Source organism: Astyanax mexicanus, chromosome 15, assembly GCF_023375975.1.
Source record: "Astyanax mexicanus isolate ESR-SI-001 chromosome 15, AstMex3_surface, whole genome shotgun sequence".
Classification (NCBI taxonomy): domain Eukaryota; kingdom Metazoa; phylum Chordata; class Actinopteri; order Characiformes; family Acestrorhamphidae; genus Astyanax; species Astyanax mexicanus.
The window spans coordinates 26,687,991-26,709,048 of record NC_064422.1 but is presented as its reverse complement, the minus strand read 5'-3'; the positions used below and the strand labels follow the sequence as shown (position 1 = coordinate 26,709,048).

At 37.3% G+C, this 21,058-nt stretch overlaps 1 protein-coding gene and 1 long non-coding RNA gene across 2 annotated transcripts; one reads left to right on the top strand and one right to left on the bottom strand.

The window, feature by feature from the left end:
* Positions 1-10,362: 10,362 nt before the first annotated feature.
* On the top strand, positions 10,363-15,037 carry LOC103025106 (transmembrane protein 100). The gene is made up of 2 exons (XM_007234089.4): positions 10,363-10,532; positions 10,717-15,037. Exon 2 carries the CDS (start codon positions 10,878-10,880, stop codon positions 11,289-11,291), a length of 414 nt encoding a protein of 137 aa, XP_007234151.1. The 5' UTR covers positions 10,363-10,532; positions 10,717-10,877; the 3' UTR covers positions 11,292-15,037.
* Positions 15,038-15,076: 39 nt separating this feature from the next.
* LOC111192341 (uncharacterized) lies at positions 15,077-19,941 on the bottom strand. Its single transcript, XR_002649835.2, has 4 exons — positions 19,692-19,941; positions 18,875-18,950; positions 18,593-18,726; positions 15,077-15,749 (listed from the first exon to the last, which is right to left on the bottom strand). It is a non-coding gene; the product is annotated as an uncharacterized LOC111192341 (long non-coding RNA).
* Positions 19,942-21,058: the final 1,117 nt, after the last annotated feature.

Here is a 21,058-nt window from a genome sequence, read left to right as displayed (position 1 = left end):
TTGGGTTTTTTATGCTTGCAAAGAATATAAAAACAGTTCACACCTCAGAAATTGTATCATAAATTCATCTTCTACAGTGTTTTTGTATGGAGGACTAACATCCTAAAAAAACAAATAGAAAATGTATTATTTCCTATTTGAGTGCTGTTCATTTCTTAGAGAAAATTAATCTATAAATCTATATTGTAGCTGGTGTTGCTATAGCTTACTCTCTCAATAGACAGATAGTCTTGTTTTTATGTACTCATATCAATTAATAATGAATAAACTACTGGAAATGAGTATGGCTTGTAATAAGCCTGTAAAGCTGCTGTTTTGTAGATTGCTTTTTTGTAAAGCAGTGAGGTTCTGGAGCAGTAGCTAATATGGATTAGGCCTAAAAATGTCCTTTAAACAATGATTTAGTGTCTGTTTATCAGAATCTTTACTTGTCTATTCCCTGGTTTATAGGGCAGTTTGTTCAGACTCCTTGTCCTTAATAGATGTCTTTTTGTATTTTCACTCTAAACTCTCTGCTCATCTAGCAGGACCAGATGGCGGCATCTGCCATCTCTGGCCTGTCTCTGCCTCTGACGCACCCAGTGGTTTGTTTTTCAGTTTTTTGGGGTTGTTGAGATTTTCTTTGGATCCTCAGCTATTATCAAGTGATATTTTCGTTCAATTTGTTGCCGTCATTCTTTGTTGAAGACTAGCAAACATGAGTCACTGGGGTAAAAGTTCACTGAAGCCTTTTTAGATTTTCTTTTTTAGATCTTTTATTTTTTTCTTCTTAAAAGCATGTTTTGGTTTTAGTAGACACATTAGTTTATGCACAAGCAGACATGTGAATTGGATTGATAATCTAGTATTAATGAATAGAAGGAAATTGAATAGAAAAAAGAAGAAATAGTCTACGCATGTAATATTTACACAATTACAAAAAATGTTGCTTCTCCTAGTTACTGTAGTTATATTCATCACATTTACATTTTAGGCCACCTTCTGCTGTCAGCACAAATGACTCTTTGTAATTACAAAAATGAGTACCCTTAAAACATTTCATTTTCAAAAATAAACTGGTATCATATGATATTTACTTGACATATTTTTGCAAATACCTGTTAAAATAAAAGAAAGCTGCAAAACCATCCTAAAACCAGAATGTTGGCAAAAGTGTGAAAGTATTCACATTTATTACTTAGGTAGAAGTATAGATACTAGGGTTCTGAAGCTGTTCAAATATTAACTCAAGCTTTTTACTAAAAAAAAATGTAAATGTACTGGTACACTTTCTAAAAGCCATAATGACTATAATGATTTGAGTAAATGTTAATTAAGAAACATTTGAGATGCACTAGGCTGCATGATTCAAGCTGCATATATGCCCATTTAAAAATACATTTTAGTACAATGCAAATATTAAAGAAGCTTATTTGGGTAATTTGGCTCAAGTTCTCTTGAGTCTATGCATATTGTCTATAAACCAATAGGGTGTCAGAATGATATATGTTTATACTTTTTATCCAACCACAAATAAATTTAATCTATCCTGATGGAGAGATTTATCTGGATAGTGTTTTTTTTTTTACATTAAAAAAACAAGCTCATATTAAAGGAATAATGAGGCTATTTTGAAAATGTAAGCAGTAGAAATGTAAGTTCAGAATTTTGTGAAAATGTAATTAGAAGCAAAATGTCAGCTGTAAATAAATACTCCAGTAAAGTATAGATGACCAAAATAATACTATTTGTACTTTGTTACCCGACACCTCTGCATATTGGTCACAAAATTAGTGTATTTTTCTATAGATCATTACAGATCTTTGATGGTTACAGAATACGAAGCTGATGTGTGTATCAAATAATCCTAATAATGATAACACTTATGCCTGGCTCTGTCTTTGTGGATTAAAGAGAAAATTAGTCATGCCGCCCAGCTGTGGAGATGCTGACCTCGGACTGAACAAATGCCCATCTTTGGTTCAGGTCTGATTGAAGTGATAATGAGACTGGCACCACAGATAATCAGCTGATTAGCCTGTATGGTCTGTTCATGTTTCCATTTTCACAAATGCACACTGCCCTAGACTCCCAGATCACCCACCCCCTGCTAAAATGAATAGATAGTATATTTTTCTTCTATCCCTTTTTCTTTCTCCTTGTTTGTCACTCTTTCTCTCACTCTCTCTAGTCCAGTATGTGCTGAACGACAGTGGCGAAAAACACAAACACGGGCTGCTGCAGATCCACTGAGATCCAGGCCAATTAGCAGCTGACAGCATCCATAGCAGAGGCACTGCGACTGGGACAGTGTAGTAACCCCACAGTGTGTTACCCGAGAACATCTGAGATATCTGAGGATTAGCACTGCCAAGTGTGTCTGTTTTCAGGCAATTTCAGAACAGAATCAGAATTAGCTTTATAGCAAAACCAGGAACAAAAAAAAAACACAGAACCTTATCTTCTTTTTTTTATTATTTAATTTCAAATTTTTCCCATTTTCTCCCCAATTTACACGGCCAATTACCCAGCCCACTCATTAGGACTCCCCCATCAATAGTAATGCCCCAACACACCAGGACGGTGAAGACTAGCACATGCTTCTTCTGATACATGTGAAGCCACCCACCGCTTCTTTTCGAGATGCAGCTGATGCAGCATTGCCGAGTAGCATCACAGCGCGCTTGGAGGAAAGTGCAGCGACTCGGCTCCGGTACATCAGCTCACAGATGCCCTGTGCTGTGGACATCACCCTAGGAGTAATGTGGGGAGAGAGCGCCATCTATCCACCCGGAGGTCAAGGCCAAGTGCCGGCAGCTTGATGGCAAAGCTACATGAGCTGGGGTTCGAACCTGTGACCTCCTGCTCATAGTGGCAGCGCTTTAGACCGCTGGAGCATTTGGCATCCCGAACCTCATAATTAAACCAGAAATCCTCATGATTTGTTTTTATCCGACAGCAGACTTACTTAGTATTCTTGAGTGGAGTGGGGAAAATATTCTATTAAAAGTCATCAGTGTGCTTCTGTAAAGCCAAATATATTCATTCTAAAAACAGAGTGTCTGCTACGGTTTTTCTAACCATGACAAGCTTTTGATGGTTACTTGAGCAACTATGATGCTGCTAATGATACTAATACGAGAGATACTGAGAACATTGAGATATCAGAACAGCAGACTTAGGTTTCACATGTTCATGCACAAGCAATGGCATAGACTTCTATTTATTATTATATTTTTTCCTTGCTGTCTTCCACTTCCTGGAGCAGCCATTTTGTCTCTTCCTGGTTATGCTCTCTGTTGCTGTTTCCCCCCTTCATATAGTGGCTAATTAGCAAAGTGGTTTCTTCCATGCTCTGATTGGCTCAGGGCCTGTCAATTAGCCCTTTTGTTGTCCTTAAAAGCAGACTAGACATGCACCTCTGCTTTTCATTTGATTTGCCTCTATAGCTCAGTGCTTAACTGTTCAAGAGAAAATCAGCTAGCCAGCCAGCTCAATATAAATCATGTAGCTATTTCTTCTTCTGGGCTCTAAGCTGTCTTTCTTTAACAAATGCATTGCCAATATTTACCAATATTTTTCTAGTTTGGGATTTTTTTTTTGCTTGCTTCTGTGGCCGCAGCACGTTGTTTATGAAAACACAAACTGATTTTTGCCAGAAAAGAGATACTTTTACATTTAAAGAAAAACATACTAGCTAAAGCATAGCTCTCAAAAGATGCCAAAGAATGCTTAAATGTAGCATTTTTCCCTAATATCTCAAGAAAACCCTGATCATTGTATGAGTTAGTATGGAAAATATAATATATATTGGTCCTTTAACAAAACATAACTGGATACTTAAAGATAAACCCCATTTTGCTAATTCTAGCTGTTATTTCTGTGAAAAGTTTTGCACACACTTGTAGAAAAGAAAGGTCCAAAATGAATCAAAATATTTTTTTAGTTTTTCCCTTCTGGCAATACCATTACTGTTTCAGAGATTGAAACATCAACAATTTATGACCCCATGTCTTTAAACCCTTCTCAAACAAATGTGTGTATGTGTGTAAACCTGTTAAGATCTAGGTTCCTATTTACAGAACTTCTTATAGTATAAGTGCTATTGTACAATCAGTTCCTGTCAGTTACGTCATCGCGAACAAGAATCTAATTCAAGATCTAAGGACCCCAGTCCCAAAGTCTGACAGGATTCTGCCTCTTTAGCACTTTAAAAGAACATATCTATAACTATCAGTTTGGCAGACACACTGGTCCCTGGTGGGCGGCTGGTTAGCTGGCACGAGTGACACCAGACGGGGTGACAGGTGGAGCCGGACGCCCATTGAGGTCTGTGGGCGAGGCTCCGAGGCCTGTTCCAAGCCTGGCCCACCAGTGGCACCACTGAGTCACCGGAGACGAGGACAAATCAGGACGAGAAAAGACAAGACATATGGCATCTCCATCAATCTTCTCGCTTTATTAACATTTTAGGCTCTAAAAAATAAAGATTAATCCAATTATATCCCAAACAAGTGTTAGTTTGGGATCATTTCCAGATCGTCTGTACTCACTGTGGCTCAGAACGAAAAAAAGTGGTGATGAAATCTACAAATATAGACACTTTAATTTTTTTTTAAAGATATAACATGCCATTTGTGTCCCCAGCATAGTTTTTTTATAATTCTTTAACACACACACACATTGTGTAACAATACATTGTGAAGATTAATATTAATGTATATAATATTACACATTTGGGGAATGTTAAGCTTCACTGTAAAATATTTTCTTTTTACATTTTATACAGTTTTTTTTTATTGTGGTCTGCATTGTTGCCTGGTTAAATTAAGTTATTGTTTTAAGTGGTCAAATAACAACAAAAAAATAAATACATTTTTGTAAGACAGTTTAAATAATTTCTATTATTCATTAACTATTTAAAAAAAAAAGATATCAAGAATTTTAGTCAATAAATTCCCTGTCCATCCTGTCACCTTGAGATACCCAAGAGTGATATCATAATTTTTTAAAGGGACTAAAGATGCTTGTTGCATGTTTAATGAATAATACTAATTTAATGCCTTTTTTATTTATTTGTTGACATTCTATCTCTCCCAGTTAAAATAAACCTAGTATAAATAATTATAGATTGTTTATGTCTTTGTAAGCGATTTTAAACTTGCAAAATCAGCAGGGGATCAAATCATTATTTTCCCCACTGTAAAAATGTTCTTGCTGTTGAGGGAAAAAACTCCACAAGTGATCGCAAAGATAACTGCCTAGTCTGTGGACTAGAATCTGGTTCTGTGGAGACAATTGCTCAATAATGTGTGATTCGAATATCTTTCGAGTTTCTTTAGTTCATCCAACAGATTTTTAAAGGAGTTTAGGGCCTTGGTTCTCAAACTCAGTCCAAAGTATGCTATGTTTACATTTGTATGGATTCTGTGCTCTGAAAAGAAAATATGTATAAAACAATATTTAATTGGATTAGGCAATCATTTAAAACAGCAAATTAATAAAAAAATAAAATAAAGAAATCTCAACAAAAGGCTCCCAGCACACATAAAAAGGCAAATAATAATATGTAATAACAGTGTGTATAGACAGTACACACATATATATTTTGTGTTATGCTGTATGTATTACATACAATTTCTACAAATTTAGAAGTTTGAAGTGATTTAGAAACATTTAGAAAGTGATTTGATGCATTGGTTGCTTTGTCAATCAGCATGAAATCGCACTGATTTAAAAGAGCTAATAATAAAAACCTCCCATTTTTTGTTTTGCTTTCAGGTTTGTAATGGAAATATTAAGTAGACAACAACTCCTACCATATGGTGCCATGTTTGTCCAAACTCTAATATTTTAATAGTTTTAATTAATATAATAAAATGGCAGTTGCAAAAGACTAACAGTATGAATCATCTTACCGTCGTGAAAGGTGACAAAATATCTAACTAGAGCTACAGTATGTACCAGTGCTGTCAAAGGCACCTAAAATTATATCTTCAGGCCTTTTCTTTTAAGGCACCTTTCTTTGCTTTTTTGTCAGGGTAGGTGAGGAGTGTATGACTCCATTTATTTTTAGCAAGTCATTATTCGTCTGTTCGAAAATATCAGAACAGTGGAACACATGTGTCATCTGATGCTACAGATATAGTATACATGATACTGTCACCTGCATTACTATAGTAACTACTCTCAATCATTTGGGGCTCTAAAAATCTCACCTAACAATGCAAACAAGACAACCAGTTCTATTCAAAGTTCCAGTCTCAATTATGAAACTGCACTATATGCTTATGTTCGTGTTTTAATTAAGGGGAAGAAACTTTCCAAACAGACAATAGGTCTCTAATACGATTTTGGTGTGTTTATTTTTATTAACAGCTTATTAACTGCTGCTTAGCAGAGAAATTGATTTTTAAATGATTCCCACTTTTCTCCAACTCATTTGAGAAGATCAGAAGGTCACATTCTGACCATGACTGATGTGTTTTTTGATGCACGTGACTGTAGAACACATGTGTCGTTCACAATTCTACAACTCTTGTGTGCACACACTAGAAAAAACAGAACATATTTATAGCCATGCCAGAGCTTGCGCACTCTTCTTTACTCGGTGACGTGAAACTGCAGCCCAAGACATGGGAGGCAGAGGAGGGAGAAGGCAGTAATCTGATAAGAATGAGAGGATACTTGTAATGGATATGCTGGGTTTCAGAGAGAGAAAGCATGAGATAAACAGAGAGAGAGAGAAAGGAACGGGGATACCTGAGTAACAAGACCTTGACGTTAACATGATCATGAGATTTATAGTAGTTTAAAGGTTATATTAGTTTCTTTTTTCAGATGAGCCGTTCTGGAGGCCAATATCCAAGTGAACCAGCTGGTTGACTTTGTCCAGTTAGGGTAATTCTAGGCCTGAACTAGCATGTATTACAAAACAGTGGCTTTAATACAAAATAACATCAATAGTTGTTAAAAGGTTAATATTTCTTGGCCTGGCCTTGCAGATCTTGGAAAGATAAGCTTTAAGGTCTCTTATATGGAGGTTAAAAAATATGAAGTGTTCTTCTAAACAAGGGGTCACTTCACATTATGCTTTTTGGCCCTCAAAAATACTTTTAAATGATTCATATTTATAAGACTATTTATAAGTCTACACCAAAATCATATTTTCTTGTTCTGTTTTAAATATGCATTATTTGCATTATCCTGATAGTTTTCCATGACTGGGAGAAAATATTAATATTAAATAAAAGTTATTAATAAATTTGTATTTAAGTGAAATAATCATTTATTCTTCAAGCAAAGCCTGACTTAGCACTTGATGGAGAACTGCGAACTGCAAGCACAGGCCCACTCCTCTTTACAGATAATCTCCAAACCCTGAAGGTTTTAAAGAATTTCACTTGGCAACTCAAACTTTGGGATTAAGGTCCAGAAACTAGCTAGGCCACTCCAGGATCTTAATGTCATTCTTTTTAAGCCATTCCTTTGTTGCCTTAGCTGTATGTTTTGGGTTATTGTCATGCTGGGAGACCCATCCACGAACCATCTTTAGGAATCTAGCTGAGGGCTCTGGCTGAGTTTTCATTTAAGATTCTATAGCAAATGACACTGTTCATCAGCCCCTCAATGTTTCAAATGATCACCCAACAATATCTATTTTTTTTTCACCAAGCTTTTTGCTTATGGTAGCCCATTCCCACCTTGTGCGGGTCTACAGTCTTGTCCCTGACATTTTCTTCCAGCTTTATGATCTTGCCTATGGTGGATTAGAGGTTTGAATGGAAAAGACTGATTCTGTGATATCTGTATTTTATACACATAGCACATTTAAGTCACTCAAATACAAACTAATTTATAATCTTTATTGAATGTTTTTTTTCTAGATTTTTTTGTAAAGCAGCCAGATTAAGATATTTATCACTGCTAATATACGCTGGATAATGTCTGGATAAAAGCCAAGAAGTTCAAGCTAAAAGTCAACATGTGATTCAGTAACTACAACAAAACCTCTTACAGAATGTGGACAGGAAAATGGATATGCCAGAGCTTTTTATCATTGCAAATGAGGAGGAGAGGATTCACCACACCGATCAACAAACTACTCACGATGAAAAACGAATAAATGCACTGATTACGCATCAGCAAAGAAACCAGACAAGGCTGCATAATATCATAACAGCTGTATAATAGCTGAGCTGCAAGCTGCACATATGATGAAAGCTTGGAGGAAGATGATTAAAGATTCAAGGCTGGTGGCAGAAGCATCAGTAATCATTGATTACCTTTAATAACCTTTGATGACTCAACTCTCAAAGATAAAAACAGGAAGACGGCAGGGGCAGATAAAATGAATGTGGGGACCTGGGCAATATACAGAAATTGCTCTCCTTTCTGCTTCCTTGCACACTTGTTAGCCTTTTTGGACTAATAAGCTGGGTCATCTGACTGAGAACAATACTGATTAGGGAGATTAATTATGGGATATTTTGGAGGTCATCTTCATCAGTAATATAATCTAGGTCAATTATCACTATTATCAGAAGTGTCAGAAGCAGTGCCATCATCATCATCATCATCATCATCATTTCCATGATCATGACTTAAAGATGTTATATGTGTATCCCAAGAAAATCTAGGTATACTAACTTTAGTAGCATTATTATTACCTACTTCACTAGGGTTACCTTAAAGCTCTTCTAGGTAAGATTGAGATTTTGTGCTCGTGGGCTCCCCCTACAGTTGTAGAGTGTAATAAATGTTAGTTTCTCTTTTTCATTTTCTGGCTTTCACAGACGTATTCTGTCTCTTTCCAGCTTCTGCCAGAGTGTCTGTATGTTAGTTTGTAAAGAATTAACCAGTCCTTGTAGAACTGTTAGAACTAAAGGTTGGAAAGCAGGTTGCAGTTCTCGCGAGCATTGGTCACAGCCGCCTCGGAAAACCTACAGAGTCTGGTTTGAGCTCAGAGGAGCCCAGCACAGACACGAGGACCGCTATTCCTCCTATTACACCTCAATGAGTGCTGCAGTGAATTTCAAGCTGTAATTTTACTTCTTTAAAAAGATCAAAAATCAAGGAAATTCTACCTAGTGCTGCTTTAAATTAACAGTTGTACTAAAGAGATACTCATTTATACTCCCTTTACATACAAAAACGTTGTCTTAAACAATGTAAAATACAATTTATGCCAGTGTAATAAAATTTACTGTTTTATTACACTGGCATAAATATTAAGTAATACATCCACAATAGGACAGGTCAGACTCAAAAGTGATGGTGTTATGGAATACAGTGATGGTGTTATAAAGATTAAAAAAGAAGCATTGCAAACAGCTTTAAACGGTGTAAAAAACACATCCATCAACTTTTAGCAAACATGCACAAATATGGACAAACACTGCATAACCCAAGTTATATTTGTTCTGTAATAGTACTTTACCATGTCAGTCCACAAATTGCATTTGTGGGGGTGTGGCTGTAAGCATGATTTGTATGTTCAGCAGTTGTATAAAAGTGAATTACACTGCACAACTGTAGGAGGAGCCCAGGAAAAAAAAATAAAAAAAATCACACAATCACCTGTTTGTAAGGAACACCAAAGACCAGAGTAAAAAGCTTGGATTACTAATAATAAAGATGCAGAAGTTAAGAAAAGTTTGTGCCTGCCTGAATTCACTATTAACAAAAATGAGAAAAACAGAATCCCACAGTAAATATATAAATTATGAATGTCATTAAATAGCACAAAGTAATGAGAAAAAGACACAAGAGCCAGATTTATAAAACAGTATCCACTGTTAAGAGCAAACAGCACCTCAGTATTTATTTAGCATTTTGCAACTTAGTCACCTATACGAACATGAGGCTAAATTGACCGTAATTCTTTGATCACAGTAACTGGAAATGTCTCTTTTCCATTGGATTATTTTATATATTCCTGTAATTTTATGTCATTTTTGTGACAATGCTGCAAATATCTGTAGAGTTTTGTAATGCACTTCCATTAAAACATAAGGACTTTAAAATCCACATCCTTCCTAAGGATGAAGTGCTTGCTTTCAGTCTCACACAAAGGCAAAGCCAGACAAACCCGGAGCAGGAACTACAGCAAAATTGAGTGTCATCACTGTGGTGTATGAGTAATATTTTCCATTAACAAAATGAGCCGGTACAGACACTCGCAAAAAGAGAGAGAGATGCACTGAGAGGTAGAGAGAGCAAGAGAGAGAGCGAGAGCGAGCAAGAGATGCTGCGGGAGTGTAGGTGGTGGGCACTGTGGATATCAGCATCACTGCTCAATATTCTTATATTTAGCCCCCTCTCTACCATTGTGATGTCACAGTTGAGAAGCAGCCAATCGGGCGACTGAGGTCTCTCTGCTCTTTTTGGCTCCACCCTCGTTCTGGCTCCTTATACTCCACTCTCCTGTCTCAACTAGAAAACATGCAATGTGCTGCTGCCTTTAGCAGAGCAGACACACATGCACACACACACACACACAAGCGCAGACACAGCATCATCACAAACACACAGCGAGTGGAGAGAGGGAGCGTGTGAGTGAGGCTTCCTCGTGACGCTTTCCATTCTCTCATCCTCTCTGCCTATCTTTTTTCTCTTTCTTTCCCTTTACGTCTATCTTTTTTTCTATTCTCTTTGTCCTTCTTCCACGCTTTTTTCTTATCTTTTCCACTGTTTTGTCTCTGACACATTATTTTTTTCTTCTTCTCCCCTCCCCAGGCAAATGCATGCTCCCGACGTGAAAGACAGTTTGATAAAGCGAGACCACCAGCGGAGGAGGACTCTTCACTACAGACAGCATTGGCATCAGCAGCAGCTGTGGCAGTTTAAAGACCTAAATATACGTCACTGAACTCTCTCCACTGGCTGGCAGCTCTAACATGGGCTGCTCATCCGGACGCCTGCCCTGCCAGCCGCCGGCCCCTGCACAGCTGCCCACTCTGGACCCTGCACTGGACTGCAGCCTGGCTCAGGATGGGGTACCATCTACACCTAAGAGCCCAGAGAATCTCTCCACTCTGGAACGGTTGGCCCAGGCCACTGGGGGCACGGAGAAGTCATGGTACCGCTGCGTATTTCCCTTTGGGGTCATCTCACTGGTGATTGGCATGGCAGGCACGGGCGTCACCTTTACCTTCAACACCCTGTTACAGACCAAGGTGGTGTCCCTGGTGCTGCTGGCTGTGGGACTGATCATGCTTCTGGTGGCAGCTGCCTGTTGGAGGGTCCACAGAGCCAAGAGGAGGGAGAAGAAAGAAGGTGGCTTCTTCTGCTCAGAGCAGGGCACCCTTTGACCTGTTTTATTTTTCCTTATTTAAAATAAGGACTTTCATATCTTATATCTTTTGTTCTGTGCATGCACTGGCTGGATGTGACGTGATATCTTGATGGAACAAGAACTTTGGAACAAGACTTGCGGATTGAAGCAACACTTTCATGTCATAGAGGTCTTTGTGCTCTATTTATAAATACGAGTGAAAAACTCACAACAGCTTGAGATGTTTAGCACTTTCCTAAAATACTTCATCCTACCACACCACGTGCTGCGAGGAGGAAGCAGTTATCTCCATATGTTTGTCCTCATTAAGGAACCTCATTATTAGAAACAGCACAGTCTCTAAGATCCCTCACAATGCTGCAAGTCCATTTCACACCACCGTGAACATGTTTCCCCGAAGGAACAACAGGATCAAAGATGCGTAGAAGAGACTGCACTTTCCCTGAAGGGGGGGAAATCATCTCTGAACTGTTTCAAACACTTCCTGCCGGTCAGTTTCTCCAGGAATAGTAATACACAAATGACGTGCCTCTGTGATTAACTAACAGCAGGTCAGTGGAAGAAGCCTCTGGGAAGATTGAGGTTAGTAGGTCTAGCACATGGAAAGAAAAAACTGCTATTTCATGTGCTTTATATAGATAATGAGTTTGGTAAGCTTGGTGTAGCACGTGAGAGAAGACTTCACCAGATAACTTAAGTGTTCCCAGTGGTAGGCAAAAAGTGGACAACATATTGGTCTGCTCTGCATGACTTTGGAGTCAAATGTTTTGTAACTCTCAAGAATGGTGCGTAATGGAGTACGTATGTTGTAATAGGTGAGATATCTTTAGCAGAGATATATTTTTGCTGGTGTTGTGATAAAAAAAAGGTTTAAAAGATTTGTGCTTGCATGTGTGTTTCCATGAAGTGTTTGTGAAAGCACTCAGGTACTATGTGTGAGTTTCTTATTTATTAGCGGATTAGAGATACTGGAAACAGACAAAAGGTGAAGGGGCTGTCAATCCTAGTTCTGGGGACTCCACAATGTGCACATGTTCGAATGTGTTCTCATCTCACATACATGATTCAACTCATGAACTAATTAAGAATCATATTTGTGGGCTCCCTTGCAGGGGTTGGAGCAAACACAAAAATGAGTAATGCATGGGGTCACCATGGTCACCATGCTGGACTAGGATTACATCCCTGTTTTAGAAGGTCTTTTTTTCGCTGTTGAACGTGATTTAAGAAGCAGTGAGCAGTGACCTGAAGAAATATAGAGAACAAGAGACTACGGCTAGAGATATACTTGCTGTGACTGCCTCACGTATCATGTTTCAGTTTGGTGGGTCAGTTCTGCACGTCCTCAGAAATGAATGCTATGTGTATGCAAAGTGCAGTACACATCTAAAGAACAGTAGGGGCAGTAAAGGCACTCAGCAGTGAATAAAAAATTTCAGAAAGTTTTGAAACACGTCTAAACAATTACTGCGATTTATGTTATGTATCTTTAAGGCTTGTTTGTACTTCTGCGTCGAGTCAACGCATTGTCTACGGCATAGCTTGTGTTTGTCTGTGACTCACTTCAAACTTGATGTTTAAACAGCAAAGGTAGTTTTAGGAATGTGTGGGTGGGAACACAAGGCTCAGCAAACCAATCACAGCTGCTGCTGTCCATGCCACACTACGCATAGTTACATTTCTGGGGAGGTGCACGACAGGTTACGACATAGGCTATGATGTAAGATACGTTGCTACAAGTAGGCTATTGTGAAGGTTCAACGCAAAAGTACAAATCAGATTTTACTCTTGTGGCACATGTAGCACAGTATTTAGGCAGGTATGCAAAATAATTATGGAAATGTGTGGCCAAACAGCAAGCACACCTACATGCCAAAAGTCATGGAACAGAAATTAATATTACACCCGCTGACTTAGTGCTGGGTGATTATGGCCTAAAAAATAATCTTACATTTTTTTTCACAAAAAAAATCTGACTTACGATTATAATCCATTTTAATCACTACATGGGATGGACCCACAGCTCCCCCGACTCCACACGTCACAGTATGTAAAATCGCGATTACTCCATTTGAAAATCTGTAATTCATAATTTGCATTAATCGAATTCAAATTAACCAAATTAATCTTGTAAATGGCCCAGCACTACCCTGACTTTTGCCAAATGAAAAAAGCTAAAAAAAGAAAATATGTGAAACATCTTCACTGAATGTAGATGTGATTGCTGTGAGTTCATATCTCTAGCCTTACTGTCCATGTTCTGCAGAAACTCAATACTATCTTTTCAGCCGCTTTGCACTTAGCAATTCTGTTGTGCCACTGAAAACTGAATCATTTTATCCTCTGTGAACAAATGAATGTATTTATTGACTTGATAGGTTTAAAGTAGAACCCTGATCTGTTGTGTTAAATGGTGATTTCACAATAATCAGCACTGTAGGAAAAATGAACAAGATCTGGATGTTACATCTCTGGTTCTTTAAACTCTGGTATTGTACTGTAGCTTAGGTATATTTTCATCCCTGTGAAAAGGAATGGCAGACTGTTTTTGTATTTTGCCTATTCTTTCAGTGCCTGTCTTTTTACATCAGATATTTTCTTACTAGCTATCACTGGGGTGTTTTCCAGTTTTGTTTTATACCAGCTCATTGATCCTGTTTCCAAGAATAGCTGTAGCAGCAGACAGAATGAGAGCAATGACGGGGATACCTGAGCTCCAGTGAAGACATATGGGCACGATGTAAGAGATAGACGGAAAAGACCACACACACACACAGACACGCATGCATGCCTGGAACAGGTGCCCTCTAACGTGTGTGTGTGGCAGGCTTATCTTTTGTCCCCTGCAGCTAACGAAAGATAGAGAGAGAATGAGACAGAACGAGATAAGGAGGGAGGGAGAGATGGAGGGAGGGAGAGAGGGAGGGAGGGAGAGTGAGTGGCAGAATAAGGAAGGGGGTGGGGGCTTTCATGAGAGTTCATTGATAAAAAAAAGCATCCGGAAATAGCTCGGAATATAAATAAGCAGTGAGCCCAGCATGAGTCCTGCATTATGTGATGTTCCACCTCACATGCACTTACACATGCTTTATAATGCACTGTAAACATGACTCATAAAAGGTACCCCTCGCATTTCTGATGGGCCTAAGATAAGATATATCAAATAAGATAAATTATTTATTAGTGCCACAGAGGGGAGATTTACTATGAACTAGAACTACAATATGCACTTGTTCAATGATCCTTTCAAAAGAGTTTTTTTTGGAATGATGCCACAGAAGAACCACTTTGGGTTCCTTATGGAGTTTTTTTTTTTTTACAGTGAATGGACCTTTCACAAGTGTAGGTCTTATATGAAGGAGGAAAGGAACCATAAGAGACTCGTCTATGGCATCATGTAATGTAAGAAATGTAAATGTAAGAAAACTATATGCCAGCCAATATCTAAAGACACAGTCCAAAGAAAACTGACCCTCCATACATATCAACTCAACTTGAAGTACGAGAAGACTGAATGGGTTCCGAAGGAATTTGCCACATGCTGAGGGGCACATATGGTATATGTAGCTTTTCTTTGCCAGGAGTGTAAATTAGTTTAATAATTAGTAAATGAGTTTTTCTGGTACCAGACTGATACCAGTATGAAGCACTGTATGTACATATGTGTTTTCTTTTTTTTAAGACATTGTATTTAAAAGCTATGTTTATACATTTTGGACTATTGGAAAAGAGTATTAAATACAATGACGCAATGTGAAAAAAACACAAGTCGTGTCTGTCCTTATTAAGAGTGTCAGAATGTTTAGACATCTTTAGCACTTTATTGAGTAATCAGTGTATTATTACATGCCAAATGTGACAAGAGAAGAAAGCTAAAGAAAGCTGCACTTTTCTGTAGGAAGTGTATGTGAAGCCTCCTGTATTGAATGTGGATGTAATTTCTGCCATAGAGTCACTTGTCTCTTTGCATGGACAATTCTAGCCAGAAACTGCCAGTCACAATCATTACCGCCCACTGCACTTTCCACTCTGGGTAAAATAATTAAAAAAGACATTCATCTATGACATCATGTAATGTAATTGAAAATAAATATTTTGACCAGCCCACATTCAAAGGCATCAACTCAATAGAAATTCCACTGAAAATGTACTAAAAGGCTGATGAATTCTGATGGAATATAGATACAGTATGTTTATACATTTTGGATACATTCATTTCATACATTCAGAAAGGGCATGATATAAAATGATGCAATGTAAAACCCAGATGTGTCCCTGGCCTTATTAATTAAGAATACCAGTGGCTTTTAAACACCTTCAGCACTTTATTGATTTATTAATGGACGATTTTTGGTTCCCTCGTTGATGGACAGCATTAATGTGCATGCTCTAGTGGAAAAGAGCTCTCTGCCTTTTAACTTTGCCATTAATATTCACATGGGTGTCACGACACACAAGCCCACTCCCTCTCCCCCTGTAGAGAACCACAAAGACTGTTTTCAGTACTGCCTCTATCCTTTCGGAAGATTCTAAAAATAACTCAGTAAGGGAGAGAGAGACAGAGAGAGACAGAGGGTAAGTGAATGCATGGCTGTATTGCATATCTGAGGACAGAGGCTGTCTCCAAATGTAACACTTAGGACAGCCTATCATATTCTAGTTCACCTGGAGAAGGATTAGAGTCTGACAGTGTGAGAGAAATAGAGCTGACACCAGGGGAAAAATATTCAGCTGCTAATGCGCCTCATATCTACAGTGTGCATACCCTTCCAAATATCTGCAAAATGGGATTCCTCGCAGCAGCGTTTCTCCTAATTAGCGTGTTGATTAGCATGACGGGCAGCCAGCACTGCATGTGTAACGACCTCTTCTCAATTACTCATCCACCATTAAAACCCATCAAGTTACTAAAATATCTTTTTCTGCTTTTTCTTCTCATTAAAGTCAAATCTGGATAATTGGTAGAACATAATAAATTAATCATTATTTAAGCAATTACTTCAACACATGTATAAATGCGTCATTCAGTTGCTTATCGCAAAGTTGTATGTACTGAGTGGTTAACTAGTGAATACAATTTAGATGCTTGTAAGAAGATCGAAGAATATGATCATTCTAAAACAAATTCACAAGCAGTGTGAATTATTTAACAACTGGAACTAATATTAGTTAGTCAAGCATTGAAATGTAATAAAAATAATCCAATTAAAAACATTTTTAAAAGTAAAAAAAAAACATAGAAGTTAAAAAAGGTGGTGATGTACATCTCATCCTATAAACTAATGTATTATCTAGATTTTTATGTGTCTGACTTGCAAATAACATTTCATTGGCTGTTTGAGTACTATTTACAAGCAAAAACAAAATGTAACACTGGAGTTTTTATGTGTAAACGGAATAGACAAGGAATTCATTACAGAATTATCAGGCATGTAAGCTATTTGAGTGACAGACCTATGAATGGAATAACAAATGGAGTCACATAGTAACCTCAGTAAATTATGTTTGAAGTGAGCCTCATTCAGAACAAAATAAGCAGTACTTACAGGCTGAACTAACACAGGTAGTGACTGATAAACTCATAGGAGCACATGACAAAGAACAATTGGACATTGTTATCCTATGTTATCCCTAACCTATTCTTTTCTCACAACAGAGCATCATTACAATATTTTTAATATTTCAGTGTAAAGAATATAAATGTTATATTGTACAGCACCACAAATCAGGGTAAAAAGTTAACACCATCACATTAAAAATGGTAATGCCTACTCTGGCCAAATGCCACTATTATAACAAGAAGAATCTGTAGAAAAAATATATAAATATTTTATGTATTTTATCTTTTCAAATCCTGTAAATTTTCAATAACATACAAATAGCACTTTCTGGTGGACACTATTATGAGTGTCATTATAATCAGATTTTTCTAACATCAGTTCATACTTCATACTGAGTTTGTATATTAACAGATTTATGCATACACAAACCAAATCTGAGACAGCTCTAGCTGAACCCCTTATTTAAATGGCCTGCACTGTTATCAACATCAGCGTTCAGTAAACAATTTTGGACAATTGTACTGGCATCCAAGCTACAGCATAGCCCCTCATTTATCCACAGTTGCCTAGGTTGCCAAAAGAGACAACAGCAGAAAGCATCAATCCCTCCATATTTCTGACGATTCTCGAGACGCAGCCTGCCTTTCATTTACTGCCTCTGGGGCAGCACAATAAATAGATTCAGGGTTTGTTTGTGTCTTTTTCTCCGTATTGGTGTCACATGGATACACATAAATCAATAGAGCAACTAGCAGGCATTGCCATAGTGAGAGTGCCACTGGTTCATAAATGGCACGTTCTAAAATGAAGGAAATTACAAGCATCTGGGCAAAGAAACCCCCACATGCAATTCTGCTCCAGCTCTCCAAACAAGCCCTGCTTCCAAGCAAATACTCAGAAAGAAATGATGGCTTCTGTGGGAGACTCAGCTCCTGCTGTACTGGGGCAAAAGGAGCGTGAGGCCAATTATTTAAAAAAAAGCTTTTTTGTTGCAGTATGATTAATCCAAACCAGTTTTTTCTAAAATCTTAGAGTGTTTCTGACATTAAGCATAAATTCTCATCCCTAGATAAATATAAGACGTAAATATGGCATTTAAATGTCACTATTATACTCATATTTTACTAATTAAAGCCAAAAATGTCAAGAAGCTCATATGGGAATATTCTTGAGTAGACTTGGGAATAGACTTGTGTCTAAATGTTGGAACGTGAAAGAGTTCAATTTGTAAGCTAAATTATGCATTTGGCTGATTCACGATTTGAACTGAAGCAATTTTTTTGTATTACACTGTATTTGCCACTCTTGCATCAGTTGCATAAATTAATTCATGTGGGCAATTTGTTATATTGTTATTGAATTATAAGTTATTGAAAGACAATAACAGGTAAGTACTGTGTTAAGAAACAGCTGTATAATGCCCCTGCCTATGGATGCAAAATAAAATACACTATGATGTCTCAATTGGAAATGATTGAAGTAAAAAAGGTAAAATCTAATCTCGTCTTTTAAATGTTGTGCGAGCATTACAGTGAACACTCTGTGTATCTCTAACACTGGCTCAGTACTCATTTCAAATGTTCTAACTGCCACTGCATGGTGTGTACTTAATAATAAAAAAGTAAAATCTAACACTCTTACACCCTAACTAGTGGAAACTCAAAACGTTGACTGGTGTGAGAGAGAGAGAGAGAGAGAGAGAGAGAGAGAGAGAGAGAGAGAGAGAGAGAGAGAGAGAGAAACAGAGACTTGTTACCATGGAAAATCCTCAGGTAAGGCATGGATGTTGCTGTTCTTCACCATTTGAAGTTCTTCTGCAATGGTCTATGTTTAGCAGATATGAACGTCAGCAAATTCATGTCCTCCTCCATTTAGCGTCTACCTATGGATCTAACACGCACATGAACATGGCAAGCCTCAGGTTCATCCAGTTCAACAAAGAATGCTGGTCAATACTGCAGCACCTTTTTATTAAATAATGATTACTAATGGTGGGGAGTAAGTGCCAAAAACCAAGGTAAGGTTTAAGATAGCTCACCTTTTTTAAGATGGATGGAGCCATTCTAAGTATGCAAATGTAGTCCTCGGTTGTTTTTTGTCATCAAAGTATGTACCTTCCCAAATAGGACAGCAAGAATAATAAGAGGGTAATAAGAGAAAAAAATCTAATATGGCCATTTTATATTTGATACACATTTTATAAAAAGTAAATAAAATAATGAATAAAATCCATCTCTTTGTAATATTCTCCCTTTTAAAAAGTAGATTTTAACATGCACTCAACATACTAGCTAACATCACTTACAATGTAATGTTAGCTAACTAGCTAGCTCCCCATGCAAAAGCTAAAGACTTATACCTAGCTAATGCTAGATAGATAAAGTTGTAGATGTAAAACACTAACAAAGGTGATTTAATCCTTTAAAATAATTAATATTCAGTTATAACCAAACAAACCTTTTTAGCACTACATTATAAATAAAGGAATGAAGGAATGAAAAACAATAACAAAAGAATAAATCAGAAAAAAAGAAACAAAATCAAAATGAAACAAAAAACAACATAATCTCAAAACAGCAGCTAGCTAGAGGTGTCAGTCTTACAAAAAAAAAAAAGAAATTAAAAACTGTTAAGGATTATCAATTGCAAGATCTTAAACATAAACAAGAACTTGTTTTTAACCATTAACCCAAATGGCTGGGCCTACCATACATCAAATCAAGGCTCTAGTGATGAACTGATCCTAATAAAACAAACATCATTCGTTAAACACACAAGATAACAAATGCTGCCACAAATAGTAACTACCACCTCTAGCTTTTAACCAAGCTAAAAAAAAAAACATATTACCTTACCAGAATGAAAATACTCAGCTTCAGACAGGAGCTTCCAACAGGAGCTAGAGAGGCAAATCAAATGAAAAGCCAGTAGGCTAATTTACAGGCCCTGAGCCAATCAGAGCATGGAAGAAACCATTTTGCTAATTACCACTACATGAAGGGGGAAACAGCAACTCAGAACATAACCAGGAAGAGACAAAATAACCGCTCCAGGAAGTGAAGCACGGCAAGAAAACAAAATAAAAGTCAATGCCTCAATACTCATATACAAAATTTCTAAAATGATGATTCTGTGATAATACGTTTTTTATTTCTTGTGTTTGTCAAAGATGATGAAATTAAATTGTATTATTTAAGCTTACAAATAAAAACATAATACATTATTAATATAATTAGTTAAATATTTTAAACAGCATCAGCAAGGTTTAACAATCATGTTTTAATCATAAAGATCTGAGTGTGTGTTGTGTGTGTGTTCCCTCATTTAAATTTTATTTCAAACAAACATTTCTAATATGTTTTAGTGTCCCTTAGAGGTGATGCATTGAAATTGCAAATGAGAATGTATTTTTTAACGCAACATTTTAGTAGGAATTCAATGCAAGTCTTAGTACATGAGGCCCCTGAAATGCAGATGATACCAGTTTTTAGGTATCAGCCCTCAGGCTGCTGTGTGCTTTTATCAAGTAAACATAGAGGACCTTTTTTTAGTGATCGTTGCCTCCTCCCCCACATGGTGAGAGGCAGCTGGACTGTGATGTTTCTCTAATCAAAGGTTTCATCAGTGGTGTGGCCTTTGAAAATGGATCAGACAGTTCAATTACACAGAAAAGCTGACCGTAATTCTGAAGCGGAGACGAGCACCAACACCCAGTGCCCAAACATGCACAGAAACACATTAACAAATGCAGAAAACACACACAGACACACACACACACAAACAATACTTTATGTGGGTATGGCCACAACATTTCACAGTGTTTGCAAGACTGTGGATTATACGGCTCTCCGGGTCTCTGTCTAACCATTAGGTGACCAGGTTTTAGGTGCTTTAAGTTGAAAATTGGATACATCAGAATAGATGGTCTTTTGCAAACTTTAGCCTGGTTCTTCTTTGCTTCTCATTTATTAAGGGCCTGAAACAAATAATTTTAAGGTAGTCTCCAATTTTATCTGAGACTGTACATCAAAACAAATCAAATCAAAGGTTATTTGTCACATATATGTTGCGACCCTATCTCTTAGTTTAACCACTTATTGCCTATAACTCAATTTTTTCTATCTTCGATGCTGGGAGCACTGAGGCCATAAACATGTGGGGCAAAATAAAGGGTAAAGAAACGCAGCGCTACAGTACCTACAATAAATTAGATGCTTGAGTC

Coding starts and splice junctions, on each gene's coding strand:
- LOC103025106 (XM_007234089.4), top strand. CDS start 10,878: ATGGGCTGCTCATCCGGACGCCTGCCCTGCCAGCCGCCGGCCCCTGCA.